The sequence below is a fragment of the Kryptolebias marmoratus genome, linkage group LG4 (genome assembly GCF_001649575.2).
Source record: "Kryptolebias marmoratus isolate JLee-2015 linkage group LG4, ASM164957v2, whole genome shotgun sequence".
In the NCBI taxonomy this organism is placed as follows: domain Eukaryota; kingdom Metazoa; phylum Chordata; class Actinopteri; order Cyprinodontiformes; family Rivulidae; genus Kryptolebias; species Kryptolebias marmoratus.
In genome coordinates this window covers 19,923,224-19,938,087 of record NC_051433.1, presented here as the reverse complement: position 1 = coordinate 19,938,087, position 14,864 = coordinate 19,923,224, and the positions used below count along the sequence as shown (strand labels likewise).

Genomic DNA, 14,864 nt, shown 5'->3' with positions numbered 1-14,864 from the left:
CCCCCCCCCCCCCCACCGACCGAGGCAACTTGGTTCGGAAGAGAGAAGAAGAAGAAAAAAAGGAGCAGATTTCCTGCTCTCTGCCGTCCCCCTCCAGCACAGCAAGCGGCGTGAAACACTCGCAAAGTCGGGCCCGAGGTCCCCAACAAAACAGGGCAGCGGGTGAGAGGTTTACACTCGCGAATTACAGTGGATTTAATCGATTTTTATTTTCCTCCCATCGATGCTTCCGGCTATCGTTGCGCGTGTCTGCGGAACGTAAGGCGCGTACGCGGCTCTGAACGTGACGTGCGCGCTCCCGACTCTGACCAAAAAAAAAAAAAAAAGAAAAAAAAGAAGAGGAAGTTGTTGTAATATTTGAAATGATTTGTGTTACTTGCATAATTATTTTTGTATAACTCAATTTATGCCGTTTTTTCCAAAATGATTTGGTTACAAGATAAGAGGTTTAAAATAAACAGTACACAGAATTGTGCAAAAGTTTTAAACTGACACTTTCATTTGACAGTGGAACTTTTTTACCTTAATTAATCCCAATTTGTTTATATCAATCAAATGAAAAAAGTATAAAATGATTCAATCAGAACAAAATTACAAAACATACACACAAAAAAGCAACCATAAACTGCAATTATTAGTTAGTCCTTTGTCGTATATGCTCTAGTTTTTATGAGAGAATCAGTTGTTTGAAGGTTAAAACTATATTCATCAGGTTTAAACTTACAAATGAAACCTTATTATGTTCTTTAAAAAATCAGAACATTTATAACAGACTGAGATGTACACTATTTGCCATATCAGCTTTTTTTTCCTAAAGTAAAGTTGTTAAGATTTACCATCACCAAGTCTATTTAGGATCAATAACTTCAACTCTATAATCTAAGTGACTGAGAAGTTTATCTTCTTTTCTTGGTCTTAAAATTTAAATGATTAAGGTCATTGACTTTGACTCCTGTTTCTGCCTGTTTTTTTTTAATGATAATTGTTACCATTTTGATGTGCATCTTTTTAGTTTTCATGGTGATTTTATCAGTTTTGTGTCCAGACTTTCTTCATGTGCTTCCCTTTTCCAACATTTCTGTCGTGATCGCACCAAACTGCTCCACGTTTTTAACATGGCTGACTGAAAACACCTGACATCTTCTGTCTCACTCTGTGCCGAATTATACTTTCTGATGCAGAAGATATACAATAATATCCACCTTCTAGATCCAACATGATCCAACTGTTTTTCACTTCCTGCATGAACTGAAGGCTTCTTGTGTCTAAGTCACCTTATGATAGATTTAAAAAAAAATCTGGTAAATTGAGTTGCTATGCAATATTTCTTCTATTGTTTGAGTAGCAGTGAAGTAGTGCTTACATTACTGAGGTTTGTGAGGGTGGATCAGGGAAGTTCCGGTGTGTGTTCAGCCTCCACGCTGACAGTGATGGATAGCTGGAGTGAAGGGATGGGACGGATGCGGCAGAGAAGGAAATGAAATATACACAAATCATTTGAACGTCAAATATATGCTTCTTCTTTAAATGCTGTCATTTCTTGGTGTTGTCTAGTTCAGTGGTTCCCAAACTTTTCAGCTTTTGACCCATAAATTAATAGTGACAAAGTTGTGTGAGCCCTTCTATTGGCTGTTTAAATATCCAAAAAAGGTAATGACCCTATTAAATAAGAGCATAACGACAACACAAACAGTCCTAACATCCGTTATGCTATTTTTAAAAATCAATTTATGATTTGTATTTCAATTATTTGTCACAATGATGGCGCAAAAATATAATAAAAACTATGTTTTAAATTGTAGGTTGATATCTGGAGATTATCTAAGGACCCCTACTTGGTGTTGGGTGACCCACATTGGGGTCCCGACCCCAACTTTGGGAATCATTGGTCTAGTAGTTCATGCGGGTGCATCCCACTTCCAATTAACCTTCGTCAAAACTGCACAGGTAACACATCCCATTGTTTCCACTCATGCTGGTGTCTGTCTGGAGAACTCTGCAGCTCTGACTTGTCCTAAAACGCTCATTTTGATGTTGACGCCATTGCTGACAGTAAAAAAAAAAACAGCTCTAAAAACATGACAGCTTCTGACTGAGCAATCAAAACACACTCCAAATAAATCTGCACAGAATATAAATTTATATGGCACTGATAAAGAATAATGGATTAATCCAGGATAACCAGAATATCCCAGTTTTAACCTCCCACCCCCCAACCAAGTTTTTGTTATCCTGAGCTCACGTGACGCAGCGAGTGACGTCACGCAGGAACAGCTTGACAAGTCAAGATGGCGACCTACGCCGAAGCAGGAAAGAGGTTTCGCTTTAAATAAAAACCGATCAGTTTTTGTTGTTGTTGTTGTTGTTGTCGGAGTGAGGAGTCGTTTGGGTTTCGTGAAGACGGGGCGGAGCAGATACCGGTGAGGTCTCTTCGTGTTTGTATGTGAACAAATGTTTATATATATTTATTATTTTTATTTTATTTGTGTGAGGGGCGGTGGCAGCAGAGAGACAGAACTCTAACGCTTTCACAGCCAGGCCACACAGGCGAAGCTAGGCGTGTTAGCCGTGACTGTGGCATTTCCTCCAGGCCAAGTATCCGGTCTGAACGTGACATTTCGGTGGATTCTTTTCGTCCGCCTGTGTCTTTTGTTAACGCCGGCCGGTCAAGCTGAAGTTAGTCGGCTTTTTAAAACTCAAGCCGTGCGCTAGCTGTCAGCGCGTCACGCGAGGAGCTTTTAGCTAAAGCTAATGATCATTTCGCCGCATTTATGGCACTTCACGGCAATTTATGAACCGCCTGGGGCGAATAATATTATATAATTTGACAAACCCTCGTGTTTATATGTCACAAACAGAAGCTGCTGTCACGGCGGTGTACTTTTAAACCAAGTTTAACTTTCTGAACCCATGTTCGCTCAACGTTAGTGTTCCTATCACCGAACATGCTAGCATGTCAACACGAAGCTAAAACAAGAACTTGCGGTGGAGAGGCTGTTTAAATTTTATGTCCCATTAGCTACGAGCTCAGAGTAGCCCCTTAGAAAATCCGACACACAGAAAGAGATCCACTCAGATCACAAGATATCTCCTGTCCCGGTCATGTGTGGTCCGTGTCGGATTGATGGCGCTGACATTTAATCCGAGGAGGAAGAAACAAAAGCAAAAGAGCTCAGAAGAGCTGAGAAAATGCTGAGATCTTCGAGGCTAGGGGTTTGATTCCACTGATGTGAAAAGACCCCTTTTTTGTACCCCTGAATGAACAAATTAGCTCTGATCACTTCATCTAAACTCAAAGCTTCGTGTTCAGCAGGTTTCCATGCTGTCGATATGAAGCAGTGTCACCTATAAAGACACATTTGGTTTATTTTCCCTCACATTTACATGCAAGCGGCACTGTACTGTAAATATATAGCTCCTGTGACAAACGAGGAGAGGACGAAATGGACTCTGAACTCTGGAAATTTGGTCTCCTTGCTTCTGTGCATCATGGGATTTTGCTCTCTCTTTGTTTTTTTTTTCAGAGGATAAATGGCTGCGAGGAAGTCTGGCACAGATGCGCACAACAATGGCAAGAGTCCATTTTTTTAAATACGTTATCACTTTACTGTTTAACCACCACTGATGCTTTGAGTTTAAAGCGTAAAATAAAGTTTGATCCAGTGTCTGCTCTTCTCTTTATATGTCACTTTTTTATTTTTCAGGACCCATCAGCTACCTTGATGATGTTCCCTTCAAGATAAATGATAAATTTCGCTGCCCAGCCAAAGTGGGGTTGCCTGTTGGTTTCTGTATCGTCGATTGTGGCTCCTTACTTGCAGACACTCAGGTTAGTCAGCTACAGAAGAAATGCAAATGTGCTCCGCTGGTGTGTTGTGTTGCATTGTGCAGTTATTCAAATGTTGTTCCTTGTTAGAGAACGCAAAAAAATAATGGATGAATCAGGTAATTGTGCTTCAGAAAGTTGATGCTCTTGTGTTCTCATAGATCATATTATTTAACCCTCCTGTGGCCTTTGGGTCAAATGGACTCAAAGATGCAAGGGCTTCTCCTCCTCTCTTTAGTTACAGGGCTTCAGGAGGGTTAAAAACAACCCAAACTCACTCCTCACAAGTTTGAGGCATGTTTACCTCAGAGGTTTAGAAGCAGAGGCTGACAAGGAGCATCAAGTTTAACAGATTAATTCTCTTGGTTATTGATTAAAAACTTGGTTTACCCTCTAAGGATATTCCTCTTAATATTACAGTTTGTCCAGGAAGTTGAGATGTTGCTAAGGCAGCTAATACCACAAATTCAACCAGTCTCCCACAAATACTTTTCGCTCTTGCAATTTTGGCCAATCACCTTCGCCCCCTGCCCGTTTTCACTTCCTGGAATCCAAGCCCGCTGGATGAAAACGCGTCCTACGCCAGAAATTACTGTTAAATTTTGTGCAATTTGTGTGCGAGAGAGGAAAAAAAAAGCTTCTGCTGGCAGGAAGCAGTTTCTCCTTAAACCAGTAGCAACCTGTCAGAGCGAGCTTGGTGTATTATGTCAATAACAACTGACGGCGTAAATGTGTAACGCAGAGGTTGTAGTTCCTTTTTTTTTTCAGGAGATTAGCTGACTTTATTCATTACATTTGGACCTTAGCTTCATAACAGCTTTGCTTTGTTTATTTCAGTCACGTGACAAATTTTGTGAATTCCTTTGTTCCTGGCATGTTAAAGAAAATAAAACAAAACTACAAAACACTGCAACTTTGATGGCAACTAATTGAAAAAGCTGCTGTACAAGCAGCCGCTCTAGACCACAGCAATCATAGAAAAAGTCTGCAAAATCCTGGAGGGACTTGTATATTAAAATAATTTCAACAACCTCTAAGTATTACTTTATAAATTTGCATTCTAATTTTTTTTATTTTGAGCTGTAGTTATAATGCCATGTGATTATTACCAGTAGGAAAATACAAATTTTCTGTTCTCCTTTTGTCCGTCCTCCTCACTCTTCCTCCCACCCTGTTCTGAACAGTATGACTTTTCATTGGAGAGGCGGCGTGTACGCTGGGGGATAGAGCTCGCTGAGGCCCAAGCAGCAGCCGCCAAAGCGGAAGAGGCAGCGGCCAAGCAGGAAGGAGAGAGCAGGGATTCCCCGGACATTGACGGCGGTGGTGGCGGCGGTGGGTTAAACCCTCGGTCTATTGCAGAGGACCAGGACCTTCTCCCACCAGCACTGAACCCTGTCCTGGCGGGGCTGAGCCACAATGCCATTCTCACCCCGCTGCCTGCCCCCAGCCTCGGCCCCAGAAAAACCCAGCCTTGCAATCCACAGCCGCACCACCTCAATCTAGCTGACTTCGAGCGGGAAGAAGACCCCTTTGACAAGCTGGAACTTAAAACTCTGGACGATAAGGAAGAGCTCAGAAGCATCCTACAGAGCCAGCCCCAGCCTCAGCCGCCTCCCTCTGTGTCCCCACCCGAGGTGTCTCAGCAGGGCTCGGCGTCTCGTGGAAACAGCCCATCTCCGACCAGCACCAGCACCAATGTGTCAGCCAAATCGGGCTTTGGCCACAAACCCAACGGCTTGGTCGCTCTGCTGGATATGGACAAAGTCGGCCACCCCGGAAGAGTAGGGTTTGACTCAGACGATCGGCCGTGCAACATCCGCTCTCTGACTTTTCCCAAGCTCTCCGATTCTGCCGACCCAGAGCCATTAAAATACTGCCACCTCCCTGCACCCACTCCCGCCCCCAGACAGATTCTACCCAACGGGAGCTCGCCGAGCCTACCAAAAACACAAGTTATCGTTGCCCCCGAGCCTCCCAGCCACAGCAAGAGTGCCACTTTGAAGCCGGTGAGTGTTAGAGAACACACTCTGGGAAAAAAAAAGTGAAATAAAAGCAGCCCTCGTCATCTTATGAGCATTTATTTACTCCAGTTTTCCCACCAGGCCACCCAGGGGACAGGATCCTCCGGTCTGCCGTGTGGCGGCGCTCTTCTCAGCATGACACCCAGCGAACGGCAGTGTGTGGAAACCCTCGTGGGCATGGGCTACTCGTACGAGGAAGTCCTACGGGCCATGCAAAGACAAGGGCAGAATGTGGAGCAGGTTGGGTTCCCAATCACTCCAAGGCACAAAAATCTGCATGATTAGCATAATTACATCGTTAAATAATCATATCTGTAAATACAGCCCTCATCAAAATAAAGGTCTTTGTCTCTCCTGTCTCAGCGGTTGTCAGATAGATCAGAAAAGAAGTGTCCTAACTGTAGCTTTGTTGTTATGGTAACCAACCATGTTTGGATCTGGTAAAACAGAGTTTGTTGGGACATAAACCCAAATTTATTTTTTGGACAAACTAATTTGCATGCCAAAGTTGTCAAAAATGTTGCACAATCTGTTAGCGCTCAAACTATGTGTTGGGGATGAGTCTCTGCTACTACCACACCAAATTCAAGCTTAAAAACTGTTTCATGGCGGCGGGCGCTGATGATGAATTTGCCATGAGAATCAACAGAACACATGCAAAAATACATTTAAGACATAAAAAAAGCAAGATGCAGAACTCAGAAGACCCGGTTAATTTAAAAAAAGTAGGAAACAGGAAGCACTGCATGTTAAGAATAGTCTAAGTTAATGTGTTCTTTTTTTTTTTCCTGACAAATTGTTATTATTTCCTTATTGTCCGCCCAAGGTCCTGGACTATCTGTTTGTTCACGGCCGTCTGTGTGAGCGGGGCTTCGACGCGAGTGCGGTGGAGGAGTGTTTAGACATGTATCAGTGCTCAGAAGAAAAGGTTTGTGCATGTTACAGTCGGTCCACATTGTTTACGTGATCTATATTTACTTCGCTGACGGGCTAAAACGGTTACACGGTCCATTTGTTAGCTTGCGTAATGCCTACGCTGTGATCTTCTCCTCTTCTCCTCCAGGCCTTGCAGTACCTCGAGCTCATGTCGCGGTTTGGCGAGATGGGATTTGAGCGAGACGCCATCAGAGAGGTGCTGCTGGTCCACAACAACGATCAGGACAAGGCCCTGGAGGATCTGATGGCCCGCGCCGCTGCCAGCTGAGCCGAGCCGAGCCGAGCTCCTCCCAGGGCACGCTTCCCGCTACCATCCTACTACGGCCCCTTTCCCTCTGCCTACCTTGTCCCGCAACGCCCTGCCCTCTGCCTCGGCTGTGGAAAGGACAGCCGCGAGACTTTCTTCCCGTGCTGAAAGGCGCCGCGCCTCAGCACTTGTGGAAGTTTATGTGCCTAGATTGGACTGAGGTGTTTGTAACAATATGTAAAGGTGTTTTTAAGAACTGCGGGGTCACCGAAGAGCAGACAGCAGGAGAGACTGGAAGATCTGTGGCGTTTCGACGCCATACTCTAATCGCTTCCTCTTGGAAAGTTTTTATCTGGACGCAGGGGGAAACTACAGAATCGAACAGGGACGTGTTGGCTGGTTTGAACTTTATGGAGACTCCCAAACCACAAAGCTGCCATCTTCGCTTTCTGACTGCAGACCTAGTAAACGGTGGTGGTGGTGGCGGGGGGGGGAGTAGGGGAGCCTAGAGGAGGCTCTCTCAAACCGAACTAATTTATAGTCAAAGTGAAAATAAAAAAGGCACAGCTGCCACACAGAGCTGACTCTCAAGAAGTGCCCTCTGAGCTGTTGTGCCCAGGACCTGTTTTCTGTTCTACTTCATGCTTTCTTACACTTGTCTAATTTTTTTTGTTTTGTTTTCTCCTTTTGGACACATCTTTTGGTGTCCGTTTAAAAAGTTGTATTTCTTTGCTTTCTGTTTTAGGAATTGCATAATTGATCATTAGTCGCGATAACTCGGAGAACGTGAGAATTGTACTCTTCGGCGTGCACCCGAGCAGCCTGCTGCGGTCGGCACAGATGGGCGGGGTTTAAAAAGTAGCCCGCTGACGCGTTGCACGTTTCATCATCCTCGTTTTATTTAAAATACTTCACTGACACTTTGATTTACGACTTAAGCGTTTGACGGCAACGTCGGATTTGTTAACTTCCAAATGCGATGCTAATAAACCGTCACGTTCGCAGACCGGAGAGGAGCAAGAGGTTAAAAATATTGTGGAGTTGTGCACGCAGCCACATCACAGTGCAATAGACATTTCATGATGTATGACTGTTGACTGGCACTTTAAGCCTCAAAAAAAAAAAAGTATTGGAAGAAACAGAACCCTCTTGTTGAGACATACTGAAACGATTTTATTTTGGTGATTTTCATTGTTTATTGGAGTTCATACTACAAAATCTAATCAAACCTGGATCAGTTATGTGGGTTTTTTTGTGTTAAGATTTTACTTTTTGATCTCTATTTTCTAAATGGAATTATTATTTTTGACATGTTCCCTAGATTTTAATTGGATGCAGTTGTTTCAACAGGAAGAAATGATAATTTTTAAAAATCTAATATGAGATTGAATCATCTGAGTTCTGACGCTTAAAAACACATCATCTCAATTACACCAGGAGCAGGAATATTCTGAGCTTTGTGATTTTGATGGGGGGGTCGAGAGGGGGCGTCCTATCAGCTTAAGAGCTCAAGTTTAGCAAAGATGCGACTCCAGAAGTGATGCCTTGTCTGAGCCAGGACCAGTACTTTGTACACTGATCAAATACGAGGACTTGATCCCAAAACGCCAACCTGTCTGAGAGCAGAGCGGTGAAATTGGTTTGATCGGTAACAATCAGCATCTCATCTTACTCGTGAGATAAGAAAATAAAAAAATCTCCAAATGTTTTTAGGACTACAAATTTTCAGTGAAACTACAAAGATGAGACCTGCTCATGGGAAATGATCTTTTCCAAATCACATGCACGCACGCTCAGCGCTGCGTCTCTTAAATCTGCAACATGTTGTAAAATTTGCATTCCCGGTGCGGATGTTTAAACACGACTCGATGGAGATAAGATATTAGGAAAGTTTCCTCAAACGCCACTTTAGGTTTTGAATTTGAATTGCCTTCCTTCTTTATTTACTGTGATTTAAAAAACAAAACAACAAAAGGGTAGACTAGTATCACAAAACACACAAGTGGTATTATTGTCTCCATGCTTGACCCGAGTGGTTGTGTTGATTATTCAAAGTAAGCTGATGCCACCAGTTTTCCGGACTTATGTTCTCATTTTTGAGTTGTATTTGGTTCGTACGTTTGGGAGAAACACTGTTAAATTCACGTCCAGGGCGTCAACAAACGAATTTGAAAGATTTTTTTTGAGAAACGTTGTTTGAGCTCAGCGTTTTGTTTTATTTCTCCCCTCCTCCTCCTCCGGACTCATGAGATGTTTTACAAAATGTTCAACTTCCTCATAAATTCTTACAAGCATTTACATAATTAAATGTTCTCATCTTTTCAGTGGTGAGATTTGTTATTACCCTTCCCCCCACTTTTATTTATTTTTAGCTCAGCTTGGTACGTTATAAAACTTGTGAGTGCGCACCGAGCGTTGGAGTTGGTATTGTTCTGACAACTGGAAACATCCGACTGTGAAGCCTAGTCAGCAGGAAATAAAAAAAACCAATATGCAACCCAGCAGGGGTCCGTGTGTAGCCGGGTTAACTGGGATGTCCGTAACAGAGTCGTGAGGAGCACCTGGTGACAGATCTGTGGTAAAAGTTCAGATTTCTGAGCCACCAGGCAGCAAATTCAAGTTAGAAACCTAACCTGCAAAAGGCCGGAGTCACCCATTTCTTCGGTTTTCCTTTCAAGAAGTCAGATCTTTCTGTTTTCTTTTCCAAAGTGGCTTCGGACAGTAGTTCTCTGCTCGTTTTATATGGACACTGGCAGCGTTTTCACTCCCTCTATGCTGAGTCATTCGCCCTAATCATTTTCTGAGGAATGTCTTTCTTGCTAAGCTACTTAACTCTAACCTTTGAATCGTTCAGGGGCAAAACGTACCCAATTCACCGTCTAAGCATAAGAGGAAAGTTCAATAGAAATCCATTTTTATATTCTAACCAGGCACTTCTTACTAGCAACAGAACAACTAAAGGCTGGGCTTAGAAAATATAAAAGACCAGTGGCTAAATGGTAACTAAAATTGTGTTTTTAAATTATAGATGGGAAATTTCAGTGAAGGCCTTACACAGGACCTAGCAAACGATGAATCCAAAGTTCAAACCTTTAAAGCAGTCAAGTTTGTGGTGTTTTATTGGTCACAATTAATGTTAATATGAATCCACGATAAAAGCACTATTGAATCATGATCAATTATGCAAAATTATTATTACAAAAACTATATTGCCAGTCCAAGCATTACAATGATCCTAAAGACACTGTCGGGCTCTTTAATTTTCGTGAAAAATAAAGAAATACAGGGTGACTCGAGACTTGCGCTCTGTACTGTGCGCTAGTGGTTCCCAAAGCTGGGGTCGGGACCCCACTGTGGGTCATGCAATGTGAAGTAAGGGTCCATAAATAGAACTAGATGTAAAAAGATTGATAATGGCATATTTTCACCGTATTTACTGCAAAGAATATGTTCTTCTTTAATAACAGAACTGGTGGGAGCATTTGGAGTAACATTGCAAGCCTTTGCTGCTCTTATTTTGTGGGTCAGAAGCTGGAAAGTTTGGGAACCCCTGTTGAACGCCATGTTATGTTTGCCCCTGTAAAACAGTAACAGCTTCTGTAAAACAATTTGACAACTGAATGAGTTTAATAAATTGCCCCTGACCCTTACTGGTTTTAAAAAAATACATTTATAAATGTACACCCATCAAAATGACTGTAATTACCTCACAAACACAAGCAAAGATTTAACATAGCGTCATGCTAACATGTCTCAAGCTGTTGGCGTGAACGAGCACGCACGACGTGCTCGTACTCCCGCGCGACCTTGTTTTTGTTGATGTTTAATTTGCGTGCGGCTGCGCATTACTGAGTAGTTTTTGGCCGTTACTGCGACATAGTTAGAGAAAAAAAAAAAACTGGAGCGCGAACCGCGTTCAGCGAGTGTGTCGAAACTGAATCGATTTTTTTTCCTTTTTCGGCTGAAGCGACGTATTATCTAGCAGACGGCGGGGTAACAAGCTAGCTTAATCTTAACCTACAGCTGACCAACCCCAGCCGAATGTGATCGCCCTTCCTCGTTGCCGGACGCTGCCAGCGAGCGAGGGCCAAGGAACAAAACAGCATATCGCCATTATATGAGCCAGTGTCCAGCGTTACTTTTACCCTCCATGTGGGTGAGGGAACTGTGTGTGTCAGATTATGGCGAGAAAAACAGTTAGCAGGAAAAGGAAGGCAGGAGAGCCGAAGGACCAACAACAGGTAGGCGGAAACCGGTTAGCATGCTAACTAGCACTGTGCTAGCCAGAGTTAGCTGATAAGCAATGATAAGAGCAGTAATGCATTTTACTGATTAGCCGGTGCTTTAAAATGGCCAAACGTGGAGCGAAACATATGTGCGATTTGCTTAAACAACAATGCGCCATGTTTCTATTTGAATGTCATTACCTGCTAATTTTAGCATGACGTTAGCTAACGGCAGCCCGTTATCATAAGGCAGCTAACGTCAGCTAAAAGAAACCCACTTCGTCTTAAAGCCGTCCAGTATTTATTAAGGCTGACAGTCCTTAGCTCGACTGGGGGCAACGATATTATCTCTTTATGATCACTAAAGTGAACCACATCATCGTCCACCTAAACAACAGAGTTTCGCTGTGAAATGAAATGTCAGGCAGCGTCAGCCTAAACGGCTAGCTGGTTTGCCAGGGTTATTTTTTTACGCCTGTTCCGAATAACGAATTGGACGTTTGACAGTATAGCATTCTTTATGAATTAGACGAGACTACTTTAAAGACAAACGAGAAGAGTTCCCCCACATCCCTGGTCCTGAAGGTCCCCTGCGACGTTCAGACGTCTCCAACACACCTGGTTTTAAAATGACCGAACGAGCTGAAGAGCTTATCAAGATCCGCACGAGTTCCTGTTCGTGACCCATCAGTTTAAACCAGGTGTGCTGAAGCAGGGTCACATCGAAAACATGCAAGGCTGCGTGCCTTCCGAGGATCATTGGGACTTTGGGGGGGGAAACTGACTTTTAGCAGTAATTAGATGGGTGGATCACTAATTCTTCTGTGGCGGATTTATGACCTGCTTTTGCTCAATTGCTTTCTGATTCACATCTGCACGGGCCTTAGTGTTGTCAGACCTAATAGTTGCTTTCACAAGATGGCAAGAAAGACTGCGGATATCTGCACAGACTCTGAGACAAGATTAAACCAAAATATATGCATATTTCAAGACCCTGAACTGTGACACAATGTGTTTTGAGGTTGACAGTTAAGGGTGATTTTATTATTAATATTTTATACATATCTTATGCTACTATAAAACAAGTTACAATACTGTCAAAACAGCCACAATGAAGAAGTGTGGCCACTTACGTGACTATTGTTAAAGCTATAGTAGTGTATGTCTGTACTTCTAAATAAATGAATGATAATTCTGCCAAGTTCTCTGCTTTCTTTATATTTTCACTGTTTGCAACTCTTTTGCAAGAGTATGTATGAAGTCATGGTTAAATCGCATACATCTAACGATTGAAAGCAAAACAAAAGGCAACTGAAAGGAGTTACTTAAAAGGTATTTTGTGGGCGAGGTTTGTAAAGTTAAAGGGTGATGGGATTTTACCTGTGGCTTGTTTTAGAGCAGACTATTATAATGCAGATTTGTTTTTTGTTTTGTTTTTCTAATCAAATAAGACTGAGAGAGATTTGTGCTCCTGTTCATTGATGTCAAAGGTTTTGTTAGGTGTTCTGAAATGGTTAATTGTTGGTGACGTGAACTAGTCTTGTGCTAGTTGAACCAAACTTGAACGAAGTCTAATATAGTTTTAGTGATGACGAGCTTCAGTTGTTATCCTCTCGTTCTCCGTGAAGGCTTTTTATCTGTGTCATTGAAGAATGTGACCATGGGCAAACTAAAACAGATAGATTGGAATAATAAGATACTGATGAGTTATTTTGGATTTTGCAAACACCATCTGTTTTCCCATAAATAATCCTTAAATGCTTAAACTCCTTCCCGTCTCCTCCCACAGCTGGGCTGGTGTCAGGCACCACAGAAGCGGAGCCGTGTTTCCTGTTCGTCGCGGCATGCCCAGCAGTGGTGGTGCAGTCGGAGCTCTGTCGTTTGTGCTCTCCGGGGCCGGGAGTTCAGACCTCAGCAGCAGCACGAGCTGCGGCTCCAGCGGAGCCTGCGTGGCTTCGCGGCAGGCAGGCTCCCTGGGATCCTCAGGGAGAGGGAGTTCTCTCTGGGTCGACTCAACAAGGTGTTTGCATCGCAGTGGCTCAACCACCGGCAGGTGGTGTGCGGGACGAAGTGCAACACGGTGAGGCGCCCTTTGACTGACTGGGAGACCTTTTCAAACGTTTCTGTCTTTTGAGATAATCAGAGGACAATAACTTCATTTGTATTTGTACTTGCTTTTGAATAAGTTTCTTAAAGAGACTTTTTACAATATTGTATCTGTCAGGTTAGCACTATAACCATCTTAAAAATCTTTTAATTGTAACATGTAATCCAGGTCATTGAACTAAATGTATATCTTTGAAGATTTCTTGTAGACATTGTTTTTAATACACCACAAAAGTCTGCATGTTTTTTATCTCACGATTAGTGCAGAAAACAAAAGTGTTAGGTGTTTTTTGTGCCTAATTTTAGTTTATTTTGTCATCAAGTCAAGACACTGCTGTGTTAGAAGGCCTATGATAGTCATAGAACTGTGGCTGCGGGTCTTGGAGGACTTAACATTTGAGTAGGAAACATTTTTAGTGTGAAGCATTTCAAATCTGAAACAAAATAAAGGGCCTTCTGTTCTCTAAAGGTCTCATTCAAAAGCGAAATTACACAGATTGTTTTATTTCGGTGAAGAAAAAGTCAGCTTTGCATTCAGGCAGCTCAGTGGCCTCAGGTGTCAGCGCTGATCTTTTATATTTTGGTGTCTTCACTCTTTTGATGCTCCTTTGACCCATTTTCCACTAATCAGCTCCATCCTCTCCCATCATTTGCAGCTTTTTGTCGCCGATGTCCTGACAGGACACATAACACGCATTCCAATGCTAAAGGACAGAGAGTGCCACGATGGAGGCTCCGGGGTGGTCGGTGCGACGGTGGCGGGACGACATTACCACTCGACGGGAAGCTCTCGGGCCCGGCCGGACCAGCAGTGCTGTGGCATCCACGCTATCGAACTCAATCCCTCGAAAACGCTGCTCGCCACCGGAGGAGATAACCCTAATAGCTTGGCCATCTACCAGCTGCCCACACTGGACCCCGTTTGTGTTGGAGATGTAAGCTTCTTGACTAACATGCAGTTAGAAATAGTGTTTTATTCATTCTTGCTTTTATTCTTTTAAACCCCTTCCACTTCAGACATGTTGATGTGTCACAGAGTAAATATTGCACAGTATAATTTATATCATATTTTACATAGCTGTCCAGTAAAACTTAAATAAGCAGCATGCACGAGAACTATATCAAATTCTTTGTCAGCCAAATGTACACCTGAGATGTTATTTACATGATGCCCATAAAATGATGCTGTAACAACTTAGCCTGAAAAAAGACCTGAAGTTTGTTCTACAGGTAGATGCATAAAGAGTAAAACACTGTTTAACCGTAATACAGCCGCAGACAGTTGTTAGGTACTGTATGTGCATTGCTTTGTGACGGCTTTTGTAACACAAACAAAGGTTTCTTTTTCGCTCTGTGCTGTAACCCGAGCTGCTGGGCTCTTTGTTGTGGCTGCAGGTCTGGCACCAGTGTGCATGTTAGTGCTGATTGACCAAACTCTGTTTTCTGCATCCAGATTTTTCCTCCAGTAAATACACCAAGGCTTTATTCCCCCCCCCCCCCCC

General features: G+C 43.0%; 2 protein-coding genes across 3 annotated transcripts in view; both read left to right on the top strand.

Annotated features, from left to right (window-relative positions):
- The first annotated feature begins 2,261 nt into the window (after positions 1-2,261).
- ubap1 (ubiquitin associated protein 1) lies at positions 2,262-9,373 on the top strand. 2 transcript variants are annotated; one of them, XM_017422919.3, is made up of 7 exons: positions 2,262-2,420; positions 3,525-3,571; positions 3,705-3,829; positions 5,011-5,832; positions 5,917-6,087; positions 6,674-6,775; positions 6,911-9,373. In XM_017422919.3, the coding sequence occupies exons 2-7, from the start codon at positions 3,532-3,534 to the stop codon at positions 7,049-7,051; spliced, it is 1,401 nt and encodes a 466-aa protein (XP_017278408.1). In that variant the 5' UTR covers positions 2,262-2,420; positions 3,525-3,531; the 3' UTR covers positions 7,052-9,373. The 2 variants fall into 2 exon arrangements, with proteins under 2 accessions (XP_017278408.1, XP_017278409.1); XM_017422920.3 differs by having other exon boundaries at positions 2,264-2,420; positions 5,929-6,087.
- Positions 9,374-10,850: 1,477 nt separating this feature from the next.
- The window catches only part of dcaf12 (DDB1 and CUL4 associated factor 12), a 9,374-nt gene continuing 5,360 nt past the window's right edge, over positions 10,851-14,864 (top strand). The window contains exons 1-3 of the mRNA XM_037975236.1: positions 10,851-11,271; positions 13,046-13,336; positions 14,019-14,297. Of these exons, the coding sequence (XP_037831164.1) occupies positions 11,212-11,271; positions 13,046-13,336; positions 14,019-14,297 (630 nt within the window). The 5' untranslated portion in view covers positions 10,851-11,211. The remainder of the gene's footprint in view (positions 11,272-13,045; positions 13,337-14,018; positions 14,298-14,864) is intronic.